The sequence below is a fragment of the Manacus vitellinus genome, unplaced genomic scaffold (assembly GCF_001715985.3).
Source record: "Manacus vitellinus isolate BGI_N305 unplaced genomic scaffold, ASM171598v3 scaffold_11_pilon, whole genome shotgun sequence".
Taxonomy (NCBI): domain Eukaryota; kingdom Metazoa; phylum Chordata; class Aves; order Passeriformes; family Pipridae; genus Manacus; species Manacus vitellinus.
The window spans coordinates 315,311-329,671 of NW_021938895.1; the positions used below are offsets into that span (position 1 = coordinate 315,311).

At 42.4% G+C, this 14,361-nt stretch overlaps 1 protein-coding gene across 1 annotated transcript in view; it reads left to right on the forward strand.

The window, feature by feature from the left end:
- Positions 1 to 14,361, forward strand: part of PKHD1 (PKHD1 ciliary IPT domain containing fibrocystin/polyductin) — a 256,328-nt gene that overhangs the window by 141,343 nt on the left and 100,624 nt on the right. The window contains exons 48-49 of the mRNA XM_018088733.3: positions 5,429 to 5,606; positions 6,225 to 6,420. Of these exons, the coding sequence (XP_017944222.3) occupies positions 5,429 to 5,606; positions 6,225 to 6,420 (374 nt within the window). The remainder of the gene's footprint in view (positions 1 to 5,428; positions 5,607 to 6,224; positions 6,421 to 14,361) is intronic.

The following is a 14,361-nucleotide window of genomic DNA, read 5'->3' on the forward strand; positions in this document are numbered from 1 at the left end:
GGTGTAGCCCCTACCTCTGTGGCTTTGAGTTTGGAAGACACTTCAAATGGCTGCTCCAGCTTTGCTTTTCCTTTGGTATTTACTTGCTGTGGTGCCTTCAGATGAACACCCACCTGCTATGAAGCACCCTGACAACCACCCTTCTTCTCTCAATGTGCACACGCTCATTTGTTCTCTGTTCCTGTGTTCTCTGTTCCTGTGTCCTCCCTGTGTACATGACTGTGCTCACACATGGGGCAGGTTACACACTCACTTGCCCTCATAACCCAGCCCTCTCAGGGCTCCTGTGCCATAACATGGGAGGCAAATACTAAATTGTTTACTCTTGGCTGTTCACTTACCAACTCATCAGCTCAGCTTCAGAGGTTCAGGTCTTACTGTGCTGTATTTCTGTCATCTCAGACATCTCACCAAAACAGACAAGAGAAATTTGGTTCCCACTGGAGAAACCCTTTCCATTTACCCCATAGACCTGTATGGGAAACAAAGCCAGATCCTGCACAGGCTCATGAGTATACAAACCACGATGTTTCCTCAAGACCTCGCCCTCAACTTGACCATAACCTGGGGTGTTTCTGGGTGCAGGGAGATAAATTTACCATTGAGGCAACATTTGATAGCCCTACTTGGAGGGAGAAATCTGGCAAGTTCGTTGGATGTTTCTCATGGTCTGGATAGATCTGAGTCAGATACATTGGCTGGGACTCCCTGTCATAACCTAACACGTTATTAATCCTAAAAACATAGAGTCATAGAATCATTGAATGGCTTGGGTTGAAAGGGACCTTAAATATGATCTTGTTCCAATCCCCCTGTCATGGGCAGGGACACCTTCCACTATCCCAGATTGCTCCAAGCCCCGTCCAACCTGGCCTTGAACATTTCCTGGGATGGCGCAGCCACAGCTTCTCTGGACAACCTGTGCCAGGGCCTCTCCACTCTCACAGGGAAGAATTTCTTCCTAATATCTAATCTAACTGCCCTCAGTCACTGAGAAGCCATTCCCCTTTGTCCTGTCATTCCTGGCCCTTGTCAAAAATCTCTCTCCATCTTCCCTGTGGGCTCCTTTCAGGTGCTGGAAGACCACAGTTAGGTCACCCTGGAATCTCCCCCAGGCTGAACAATCACATTTCTCTCAGCCTTCCCTCACTGGAGAGTTGCTCCACCGCTCTGATCATGTTGGTGGCCTCCTCTGGACTCATTCTGCCAGTCTCTGTCCTTCCTGTGCTGTGGACCCCAGGGCTGGATGTAGCATTGCAGGTGTTATTAACTGGTGGAGGACTGCAAGTGAGTAATGGAGGTACAGTAAAAGCACTCCCAGAGCACCTGTGTCTGGATTTTTTTCAGATCCACTTCAAATTCTTCTGAGCTCTGCCCGATGTGGGAAAAGCGGAGTGACCAACTTGTCCTCCTTTAGTCTTTACTGTGCTTGCACTGCAGAAATATTTGGGCTGTTTGTTGATGAGCTGCTTTCCAGCTCAAAATTTATATCTGATTTTAACTGTCCTGAAAAGACCAGCCTGTAAACTATAGGAGCTGGGGAACTCCTATAAGAACAAGAGGAGTTAGGAAGTCAAGGGTAGCAAACTGAGATGCTACTCTGAATGAAGCCGTCTTGGCTTGTCAGTCACAACTGTTTCTATTTCTGAGATACTATCTCGATTCTTATTTTATTTCAAATTCAGACCATGGTGGTTTCTCAAATATCTGGTTATTTCCAAAAAGATCCATGCATGAAAAAACATCGCTGCTGGTAAGGGTTCATAACGCAAGGCAGATTTGAATCATGAGCTTGGTATCTCAGCAAAGATACACACACTTACCAAAAACAGCTGAAAATCCTTAGTTCTTGGCAAATTAAAATAAGCTGAACTGGTTTGGGGCCCAACATTAAACCTGTAAAGTGTTTGGTATGGTCATAATTTGGAATTAGCCTCCCTTTGGCCAGCAATAAATCTGGACCATTGATATAAACATTTGGTGTCCCATTTGAAGTTCAGTGCTATATTGTTTCCTGTTTTTGGAGAGGGATAAACATAATGGATTATTACACAAACAGAAAGTATTTAGAGCTAAACACGGAACCTGCCTTCATACACACAGATATGGACCCTCAGGATAAATAAGTTAATGGTAAACATAAACAGGAGAGTTAATATTTGTTCTACTCCATGTTGTTGATTGGTTTAACAAATCCTTTGTGGCTCATCTCTGTCGAGCAGTTCTGCACAATGCACTTGAGCTAAATTACATAACAGTTTATATAGTCACAACTGGTAAATTGTGGCTCAGACTGTAAAGCCCTATCCAGTAATCCTGCCATATTTCTAAAGCAAATTGCTCCTTAATTGAAACCTGCTTCGATATAAAAATACAGCCTTTTCAGTGAGTCATCCTTTTTTTTCCCCTTACAGTTTGTAAAGGCTTCCAGCAGTTTAAAGCGAGGGTTAATTTTGCATTAAGACCATTGCCTCCTAGTTTCTTTCAAATAAAGCCAGAGGAAGTTCAGGGGAAGGCTCTTTCCTCTGATAATGAAGCTCTCCATGCTAATGATGCGTGCCGGCTCCCTCGGATCCTCTGAATTAGAAATACTCGTGTGCCAGCGCTACTCTGCTTCATTAGCATTAAAGAGAGGTAGATTGGTGGCTATTTAGGGCACAGTGAAATCGCTGGCTATTTAGGGCAAATGGAAATGGTGCTAATTGTGGCTGGCAATTCCATTAGTAGGGTACTTCATTTTGGTGTCTGTTTGGCGTATAGGTGACAAAACAAGCACACTGACATCCTTTCCAGGGGAGTGATTTTCCAGGGGCAAAGTTTTCCAGGTTCCCCAAATTTTTGTTTCGGTGTTCTGAACAGTCTGTGAGGAGTAGGGTAAGCGTTTGTAGGTGACAACACCTCGAGCAAGGTATGCAGAAGACAAGGACCAACATTCCAGGTCAAGAAAACCCCAGAGATTTCAGGCCATAAAATATCTCCTGCTCCCTTTCCTTCCTGAGTCAGGAGCAAACTTCCAGGTGAAGGTCAGGGAAGCCAGACTATCATGGTATGATAACACATAAAATTTTCTTACTCAGAAAGGCTTTCTGGCATAAAAAATGGCATTTTCAAATTAAAAGTTCTCTGTGTCTCCATCCTAAAGCGTGAGAAAAATTAACTGAAAAGTAAAGTTGGGAGTGTCTGAAGCAGTCAAAAGTCTATCCTAGCTTTGGAATCTAGGGAGAGAGGACAAGATCCGGAAGATTCCCTCTCCTGTCTCTGCCTGACTGAACACAGTGACATAAGTGAAGGGTTCAAAAAACATGTGACTGTGGCACCTGGGGACATGGTTTAGTGATGGGCTTGGCAGTGCTGGGTTAGTGGATGGACTCAATGAACTCAGAAGTCTTTCCAAACTAAATGCTTCTGTGATTCTATGCCTTGTCTCTTATAAGTAGGCACGCAGGGAAAGATGTATTTCACTCAACTGTAGCCATCTGGAAGGCAGCTGTCTGGTTTAAGATGTTTATTTAGGGTCTTCTCAGCATTGGACTCCAACATAACTGGGTTCACAGTTAATTCACTAGCTAGTGAATTCACATTCCCATTCATTAGCTAGTGAATCTACATGGCTAGTGTGGAATTGTATCCTAACTTTCTGACAGATCAGTCAGGTGTCTTGCATCCCAGCAGGATTGTCCCTTCCAGGCTTTCTTCTCTGTCTTTACTTTTCTTGGAAGTACTGGGGAGGGTCCCCTGATAAAAGTGATTCCAAGTGTCTCATCAGACTTCTCCAGCAATGAAAAGTAAAATGAGTAAAGAGCAAGACCATGTGGATTTATGTTGCAGAGAGGGTGTCTCTGAGTCTCTGTCACTTGCTGTGGTGTTGGGCACCTTTGTAACTCAACAAGGCAATTTCTGATGTGCAGGAGAGTTTAATTTTTCTCGACATTACGTGTGTTGTGCTTCTGCTGCTGGAAATGTTTTCCTGAATACCTGTGCAGGTGCTGATAACTGTGGCAATAATGTGCTTGTTGTCGTTTACTTGCTTAATTAGCAGCCTAATATCCTGGTCCAGTTAATGCCTATAAGAGGAGGTTTATTAGTTGTACAAAAGCTGTTTAAGCCTTATAAACTCCTTACAGCCAGTTTCATTGGTCTGCCAATATCTTCTGGTTGAGTGATTCTTTGCTGATTCATGCTTCTCTTTGCTATTGCTGCTTCTCTGCTGAATGTTTCTGGGTAACCAGAAAGCCCTTTACCAAAGTGACACTAGAATAACAAATTTTTTTTAAAAAATAATCTCAAAACTGGTTAAAAAAAAAAAGAAAAAATATCTGCAAGATGACTTTTATTGTAATATTATATTGTCTCCAAAGCACTAAGGGGGAAAAAAAGCCCAGCCATAAACTGCAAATACAGACAGGCAAATTGCAGGATAACATGAGTTTTAGCAATATCTGCCCTGGATAAATAAGCTCTGTCCAGTCTGGAAGGTTGGGAAATAGGATGAGATGTGTAGTTGTAGGGTGATACTCCAAATAATGAGAAATAGCATTTTAGGTATGCTTAAGAGAGGAGATTTTTCAGGCTTAGTGTCAGCACAAATGCCAAAACTGAGAAGAGTCTCCAGAGGCCTTAAATCAAAAGGGCTCATGGCCACTTCTGATATCATTACTACTGTTGATGTGTTCAGTGAGGGTATTTTTCTCTGACTAGATTTGACAAAATTTGTGCAAAGTCCTAACAAAAAAGGGGTTGAGTTCTCATTTAGATGCTCAGAAGAACTGCTGCACTATAACCTCATCCAGTCTGTGATGACTTTCGTAGTCTGTGGCAGCCCCAGCTTCGTAGTGCAGACAAAGAGCAGATTGTTGAATTACACAAGATTTTGGCGCCTTCAGTCTCAGTGAAACTTTTGATCACTCGAATGTGAGTGAGGAATCACAGCATCGTTTGGGTTGGAAGGGACCTTAAAGACCATCCAGCCCAACCCCTCTTGCTGTGGGCAGGGACACCTTCCACTAGACCAGGTTGCTCAGAGCCCCATTCAGCCTGGGATGAGGCTAACCAGGAACTCTTGTCAAATGTCATGAAAATCCTAAAAGCTGAACCTGAGGCCCATGAATCTGATGGATGTGGAAATACTCTGACAGTGTAGGAGTTTGTACCCTGACTGTTGCCATTGCTCTGCTTTGCTCCTCTCTGACTTTATTCCCTCTATCTGTGTCTCTCTTTTTCTCTTTCTTTTTTTACAGCACTTGAAATAGAGATTATTTCTTATGGTATTTATAAAGAATTACACAAATGAAGTCACATTCTGAGACAGATCCTACATAACTATTGTAATTCAAATAAAAATAGAACTGTAAAGGCTGCAAAATGACAGTGTTCAGTGTAAAAATGTAGTTTTTGGTTTTTTATTGGTTTGTTTGTTTGTTTTCTGCAGAAAAGAGGCTCCAGACATTCCCTATAATTTAACTGTGACTGACAGTAGGAATAAGACAACCACAGTCAATTATGTCCCTGATACTTTATCAAACCTGTATGGCTGGGTGGTTCTCCTTTTGGATAAAGAGACCTACACATTGACATTTGACAACCCTTTGGTCAGCAAACAGCTCCAGGTAACACCAGAATGCTTTATAATTTCAAAATTGTATCTGGAAGAGATAATCATGCTTTCGTATTTTTGGTTGAGCAGAGAGAAGAAAAAATTTGTTAAATGCACTGAGAAAGTCTCTCTCTATTTATAGGCTTAGATAAGATGACCCAAAGCTCTCAGTAGTAAATTGGATCAGGAAGATCACAGAATCATAGAATGGGTTGGGTTGGAGGGGACTTTAAAGACCATTCCAACTCTCCTACCATGGGCGGGGACACCTTCCACTAGACAGGTTGCTCCAAGCCCTGTCCTGCCTGGCCTTGAACTCTTAATGATTTCAGATATCTTAGGTGAAAGTTCAGTGTGGTGCTTAGGAATCATGGAGATTTTTACTGCATTAGCACATGTTGAAGTATGGTTTTCACAAGACATTTTTCCTCTGCACCAGGGGAGTTGATTTTTTCTGCATTTACCATCATCTTCTGTTTAATTTTATGTTGCTCTTCTTGTTTTCAACACATATTTTGCAAAAGAATATGTTGCCTGTGAGGAGCACTATCCTCTTTACCCCTTTATACTGCACTCCATGGAGCTTTAATCACAGACTCAGGTGTGTTTATTTTGGTTCCCTCTTCTCTAGTATTCAGTGACATTTAGCAGCTTCAAGACTGGGAATTACTTGCTGGTGGAACACCAGGATCTTCCTGCCCATCTTGAGGTCGTGGTGTCCTGTGGGACAAGGACTGGAGAGCCACTCCAATCTCTGCCTTCATATGGACAACACAGGAGCTGTGATTGGTACCTTGACAGCAGACTGGGGAAGTTGACCTATTTGGGTAAGTGCAATACAAGGATTGCAATGTCCCTTTTTATTCAAGAATGGTCACAGAGCTGATGCTTTTTTAATTTGAACTCCAGATATACAAAAGGCCATCTTTCATTGGCCTTTCAATTGGTGAGAGTTCCTCCAAAGTGTTAATCAAATAGATAAATGCACATCAGGTCCATTCCTAACTGATCAATCTGATGCCTGATCTATGAACAAAAGGAATGCATCATAAATAGCGGGTGATGAGATATCAGTTGTATTGGAATTGGGTTTTTTTGAGAGGTAAAGGCATTAAATTCCACTCTGATGTCAGCTGGTCCTATGTCACATGTATCAATAAATCACGGGCAATCTAAATAAGCTGAGCCCACTGAAGGCAATAGAGTTAATGGGAGAGAATTTTTCCTAGGACTGGAAAGTGCCAAAGACATCTAGATCTTTGCATTGAATATGTTGACTTTGTATGCTAGATCATGAAGAGTGGTGGTCATTTAAAAAAAAAAAAAATCAGATATTTTACTGATACTTATTCAAGTTTCATTTATACTTTTAAATTTTGGACATTTTCCACAATTTCCATTCTCAGGAAAATAATTTTATAAGGGTCTAAGCTCTGTATGTCAAAAGCAAGGCAATGATTGTTGCTTTTATTAGTAATAGTAGAACCCAGAATCACAAAAATATTTTGGTGTCTTTGAGAAGCAAAGCTTATCCTTCATGATGGTTACACAGCAAAAGTAAAGATGATGATTTTTACAGTAAGAAAATTTTTCACTCATCTAATCCATTAGAATTTCCCTTGATTTGCACTAATGAGATGGCACGTAAATTGCTTTCTCATGTAGGATCTCTTTAGGAATGAGCAACTAGAACAATCACTGGGACAATGAAGAAGAAAACACAGCTGGAACGAGGACAGGCAAACCCCTGAGCTTGGGAACAATGAAAATCATCCTGTGTACTTTTCTGGAGAAATGGGAAGCCCACACCTTAACCTCAGTCTGAGGATCACACATCCTGCATCCACCTCTCGTCCTGCAGCCAGCTGCCACTGCACAGCTTGTGTCCATGCAGCTGAACATTTTAGCTCTCAAAGCAGGCTAGATACGTCCAAGCTTCAAACTGGGAAAGATCTTTGTCCTGTGCTAACTCCAAAACCATACTGGTCACCATCTGGGAGTTTGGGCTGAAGCTCTGCCAGGAACTTGGCCAGCAATATAACCATGTAGTATATTGGGGTCCAGGTCCTAGTTCTGTGTCCTGGTCCTGTTTAGATATAGTACAGTTATGTATACTATAAATTTAGCTGTTGAGTCTAAGCCTTGCCCAAGTTCATAACAAGTATCCACTGAAAGGAGAAAAAAGTTTTATTATTTCAGTTTACTAACTGTGTAAATTTGTTCTTTCAAATATAAAAGTTGACTGCTTCTCAGTTAGCATATCCTGAATTGCACTGTCAGGGAAGCCTGGGAAAGCTCAGAAGATGACATCTGTATCTTGGCCTCAGCTGTTGAAAATAGAGGAGATGACAGTCTTGGGAAGACTGGGATATGTCACTCTTGCATCACTGATACTTTCTTGTCCTTCTCTCTCCTTTCTTCTTGATTTTTATTATTTGAAGAGCTTGTTGTTGTTTCTCATTTTAATAGAGAAACAATCATCCAAAGTACACGAGGGGAAAATTATGAAAACACCTAATATGTATAATTCATGCTGCGAACATTTTCAGCGAGGGCTTTTATAGGAGTGAGATCAGTAATTCAGTGTTGGGTACCTCATATCTATGCTGTTGGTGTAGGGTGAAAGTCTGAAACAAAGTGAGTGGATTTCCAGCCCTGGTGTGCCATTTCATTTCCCTTCCAGCCTCCGCTGTGCAGGCTGAGAGGGTGAGGATAATTAGGCAGCAGAGCAGACTCATGGCATGTGGTGGGCTTTCCATCACTCAGGGTCCTTAGATGATGCTTGGCCATCTTTTCAGAGAAATATGCTCCAGCTCTGAGAGAAGCTATTAGGAACCTCAGGAGGAGAGATTCACACTCTGTAGGAGGTCAAGCCACAATAGTCCCTTCTGGCCTTAAAAAACCCACCAGTCCACCCACCTACCCAGAGAGGACAACACTTGAAGGTCTGGCCTTCACACCATCTTCCTGCCTAACTCTGCAAGCTGGTGTTTGGTTTTTTTTGTTTGGTTTTTTTTTTTTTTTTTGTGGTGTTTTTAAATATTTTCTTTACATTTAGCTATATGAAATAATTAGCCATCTAATTAATCCCGTTTACAAGCTTTGTCGGATTCTTCAGCTGTCAGTCATGCCCGAGCCCCGGGCCGGCGCGGAGTCTTAGCTCCCTCCTTCATCAGCCTTGGTCTCCATGGCTACAGGCTGCATCTGCTGACACCCCACTCTCTATTTACTGCTTAATTAAGAATTTCACGCTCAGCCCTTATCTGCTGCTAAGAACAAGAACACACTGTTAAGAAACTCCAAATTTAGGCTGCTGCACAAGGAAAGCCTTTCTTGTTGTCCTGCCTGCGTGGAGCCTCTTTAACTACCCTCTTGGCAACCGCGCTGCCACCCTTCAATCAAAAATCATTAAATGGGGCAGAGATAATGAGCATGTAGCATATCAAAAGGAGGATGTTTGCTCGGGCTAAGGAGGAAAAGCTGTAAGGGCCTATAAGCAGCCGCCACTTCAAAGGGAGAAGGGGCCGATAAAGAGTCATTTGTTCCTGTTTGACTTATGTAAAAGGTCTGGTATGTCGGAGTCCCGTCTAGCAGACGCGGGTCCCCCCTCTCCGCGCTCGTGTGTCAGCGGTCGGGCAGCTGGGCGCAAACAGCATCAGCCCAAGCATATAATCACTTGACTCCGCGCCCACAATGGGCACTTGTAGGGGGTGGCCGAGGGACAATGGGAAGACAATTATTGCAGCTGCTCGGGAGGGCCATAATTCTTCCTGCCCGAAGTCGCGGGCTCTCGCAGGGCGGAGGGGAGCGCTCCAGCCTATTAGTCATCCCCGCGACTTTTGGAAGCTCCTCGCCGTGCCGGTGGGGTTTCGACAGCTGCTGGTGTTACCACCTCTTTGCAATAATTGTACATTCTGGCAGGGGTCAACTTACTTTTGACCCGCCGCTTTTGTGCCTGTCAGAAAGCCTTTTAGGGCAAACTGTGGGGAAGTGGCAGGGGTGCATTACATCCAAAATTAACGTCGGTAAATACGGATCAGATGCCGGCTCATTCACAAGCAGGCTCCTGAATTCACACAGCCTTTTACTCACGTCTGCACGGGGAGAAAAGGGGGGAGAAGAGGAGGGAAAACCCCGTGACTGAGAAGATATTGTTATTCAAACGAAGTGGGCAGCTGAATGAAGCCACCTTGGCCAGCAGTTCTCGTTTGGGCTCGGGCTTTCTCCATGCCCTTTCCATCCGAAATTGCCTGGCGTCATGCAAGTGTTTGTTTATCTTTGGGGGAGGCAAAAAGGTCTGTCTAATACAAAAGGCGAGAAAATAGACCGTATGGAGGGGATTAAAGGAGTTAAGTTGCACTGATGCTCAGAGTTTTGCAAATTAGGCTTGGGCACTGGAGAATGCAGAGGGTGCTGAATGGGGAGAAATAATAACAATGGAGAATGTTTCTGTTATGTGGGTAATGATCCTATTAACAAAGAAGTCACTGCTACCTACGCACATGAAGCTGTTAACCAGCCCATAAGTCCCTTTGAAAATCGTCTTTTCAGACCATTTTAAAGGATTTGCTACTGAAGACATATAACCCCATGGCCCTGCTGGATGCTGGATGAAGGGGAGACAAGGAAGATTGAGGGATCCCGTGCCAGTCATTTCTACATCATCAGCTTTGCTTTGACATGGGTCAGCCTTCATAGCATCACTCTGATTTTCTCTGAGGCACCCATAGCCTTAAGAAACCTTCCTCAAAGGTCACTGATGGGCCCTGAAATTGTGTGTGACTCTCCAAAACACTGATGGGTTATGGCTCAACCATGTTTGAGGAGCGTGAAACATGATGTGACCATGCTGCATCAAAAAAAGACTACTTATTGTAACAAGAATGGTGAAAAGAAACATCACACTGGGACATTTGGGATAGTTTTAGGAGAAATATCCTGCGTAAATTGCAATAATAACATTATTAGCTTTTTTAAGTCTGTTACAAATTTCAGCATATGGTGCCACAGTGTGGTACTGCTCCTTGGTTAAGGTCTCTGGGCAATACTGGAACTGGCTAAAAACCAGAGGGATGTTGATTCTCTCTTGTTCACTTTTGAAATGATTGAACCAATTTCTTTTGGAATGAAACAAAGAGTTGGCTTCCTGCACGTCCAGATTTCTCTTGGCTTTTTCTAATTTTTCTAAAATGAAGGGCTGAACACAAACATTATTGAAAACATCACTGAAAGGATTATCAAACTTTTTATTTACCCCAAGTACATTTTTCAGTAGACACAACTTTTATGGAGATGGGTCATCCCGTTGACTGCGCAAGTAACTCATGTGTGAATTGTTAAGAGGGCCTGAGGCTCAACATCATATTACTGCTGTGTCAGAAGCAGGTTTACAGTTCCCATAGTTCTTAAAAAATAATTTGATTATACTTATTGTCTGTTCTAGATTCCTAAAGAATGATCTCACTTCCATTAGGCTCTGTGGGTTTCTGTAATTGCTTTGTATAGGAGGAAAAGAAGGCCCTTAAGAATGTTTGTTTCTAATATTAAAATACAGAAAATAAATAAACACAGATATTATCTGCAGCCTTATTCCTTGGGGGTAAAGGAGAATCCAAGGTTAAAGACCCAAAGAATGGAGTTAATTCTTTACAGAGGACTGGTTGTGCAGGGATGGGTCTTTTCTTCCAGCCAGATAAAACTCACCCCATATCAGTTGTTTCAAGGGCCAGTTGACCAGATGTGGGCTGCTCAGTGGCCTCCATGGAATGAAATGTCAGTTCTTGGTAACGACATGCCCTTTGTAATCACAAAATCACAGAATCGTTTAGGTTGGAAAAGACCTCCAAGATCATCGAGTCCAACCTTTGACTGATCCCCACCTTGTCAACCAGACCAGAACACTGAGTGCCAAGTCTTTCCTTAAACACCTCCAGGGATGGGGACTCCACCACCTCCTGGGCAGCTCTTTCCAATGCTTGATCAGCCTTTCAGTGAGGAAAATCTTCCTGATGTTCAACCTGAACCTCCCCTGGCGGAGCTTGAGGCCATTTCCTCTTGTCTTGTTGCAAGTTGCTTGGGAGAAGAGGCCAACTCCCACCTGACTACAACCCCCTTCCAGGTAGTTGTAGAAGCAATATGGTCCCCCCTGAGATCCCTTTCCTCCAGGCTAAACACCCTCAGTTGCTCAATTTTTGCAATAGACACACAGAGAAAAAACAACCTTCTCCTGGTGGGCGAGCTCCTGCCCTTCTGGCATGGAAGCAGAGAGACCAGAGAATGTAGCAGTTAGAGAAATAAGATGATGAAATGCCCTTACGATCCTGTCAGGGATGCTATTTTGACTATGTGATGTCTGCAGGAGGAATTTCATGCCTTCACCTCTGCCTCTGCAAATATTAATCTGCTGTAAGCAAGAATCTATGTCCAAGTGTATATGTGTGTATATACATATACATACATATATATACATACATACATACATATATATGTATATATATAATTTTTTTAACATCTCTTCTCACTTTGGTGTCCCCATTATACCGTATTTCTGGGTATCTCCTGTAACAGATCCTCACAGAGGATGACAAAACACTGTCTCCCTGGTTCTCCAGTTTCTAGAGGTGTGTCTCACTGTGTGGTTGATTGTGCTGTCTAAAAAGTTTTGATTTCCCAGTGATGGATGTTAGCCCAATTGATGTTAAATAGCATGGAGCTGCTTGTTATTTGTAAGTCAGGCTATTGGAGCCATTTATCCTCGTTTCAGCCCTTCCTAATATCCACAGGCAAAATTCCGAGTCACTGCAAAGCTGATAAAAGACTGAGTTGCTCCTCCTTCATGTTCACTCAAGGAGCCCTGAACCAGGAGAAAGTTACCAGGACTATCATCCAGAAGGCCTATATTTATGATTCACAGCCCAAACATCCAGGAGGAGCTGTAATAAGGCAGAAAATTGATGAGCCTTATAAAGGTTTTATACAACTAAACCCTGGAGCCTTATAACTGCATTTTGAGAAGAGTCACCTTAATTCAATGTTTACTAATGATGTCCTTCATCTGTATTGCCTGTATCTCTTCCTGTCCTGTAAAACCCAGTGATAACGGACTCAGGAGCAAAACAAAACAAGCAGAAGGACTATACCACTGTAGTCTTGATTAATCCCAAAGCCTTTATCTTTTCTGGTCAGTTTTTAGGAGTATTTGTGGGAAATGGCAACAAAACATGACTGATTTACAACCATTCCACTTTGCACCCCATTGATATAAATAATTGTTGCAAGTTACAAGGCTGTGAAGAATTCTGTGGAATATTCTGGCCCCAATTCCTGCGCTCATGGAGAGTATAAATGACTTAAAATGGTTTGAATTTTTATACTCTGTGGTGGGATGACACTTCCAATATGAGAAATTTTTGCTGTTACCCTGACTCTGGATAGGACTGAGTTAAGTCTTAATGGTTCTTTTCTTCACTATGATTGAAAGGGGATTGAACCTCTTTACGAGGTCTATATACCGTATTGATCATATTTTATGTCTCCTCAGGATTTAGTTAGAACAGATTTTCTCTGAACAATACAAATATCCTTAATTAGATAATTTCAGTCTAATGCCTGCAAAAGTAAGAAAAAAACCCCCAACAAACCTGACAAAATATATTTAGCCAAAAAAGGACAATGTCAAGTCTTGGTTCTCTCCTTTTCCAAAGGCTGATGTACCAGCTTTGGCTCCTGTAACCATAAAAGTGCACAGAAGTGTATTGCCTGAAAGCCACATGAGCTGTGCCAAAGACACTAAATTAGTCTTCATGTCATTCTTTTTCCTCAAAGGTTCACCTTGTGTCCACATGATGGACATGATGCTGTTCATTGTGAGCTCTGTGTGATGATTTGGGGCAGATTGGCTTGACTGATGTATGGATCAGATCCCAGCTACCATTGGGAGAGAAGGTGTCACTGAAGAACAGGGCTGAGGCACCTGATTACTAATTAATCAGACATGAGAAAAACCTCATGGAATCAGTTTCTATTTAATTATGGAAGCCTCATTTGGCATAGGAGCATATGCTGCTAACTCAATCGAGTGCTTTCAACTGACATCAAATAGTAATTATCAGAAAGAATCAAGTTTTTTGATTATTCATACTAATTTATTGAACAGTTAAAATTAATGAATCTCAGTTATTTTAAATTTGCTCAGTTGCACTGGGAGAAAAGGAGGGAGGTGGGGAAGGACGGGGTTCGCAATTTAAAAGTGCAGAGACTTGTTTAAAGATAAAGTAAGTAAATTACAATATGGCATGAAATCCCCCCGGTGGGTTGAGACACACACAGGAAAGTTCCTGGCATGTTCTAGAATGGAGGGAAGTTCTGACAATGGCTTCATTGATACAACTCTTCTACATCCCACCAAAAAATCTTCCAACAACATTTTAGGGTCACCATAAGGGGTTGGGCAGAGGACAGGAGATTTATTTGTTTGTCAGAGTGTTTCTATTTTAACCTATGGTTGTTCCAGTCTGGTGACTGAAAGGAAGTGCCTTTATATGCCACTGGAGATGAAGAGGAGTCAGGATTTGAGCTGGGTCTGAAGCAGCTTTCTCCTGCTCCTCTTTGATTTGCATTATCCTGGCCCTTCTCCTGCTGACAATACTCGGGCACAAAGGTTACAACTGTGATAATTGCTTCTGACCCCTTTTCACGGCAGAGAACACAGGGGCCCTGTCTCCAGTCTATAAAGTCTGACTAATTAAAGCATCTCTTTCAGATACCAG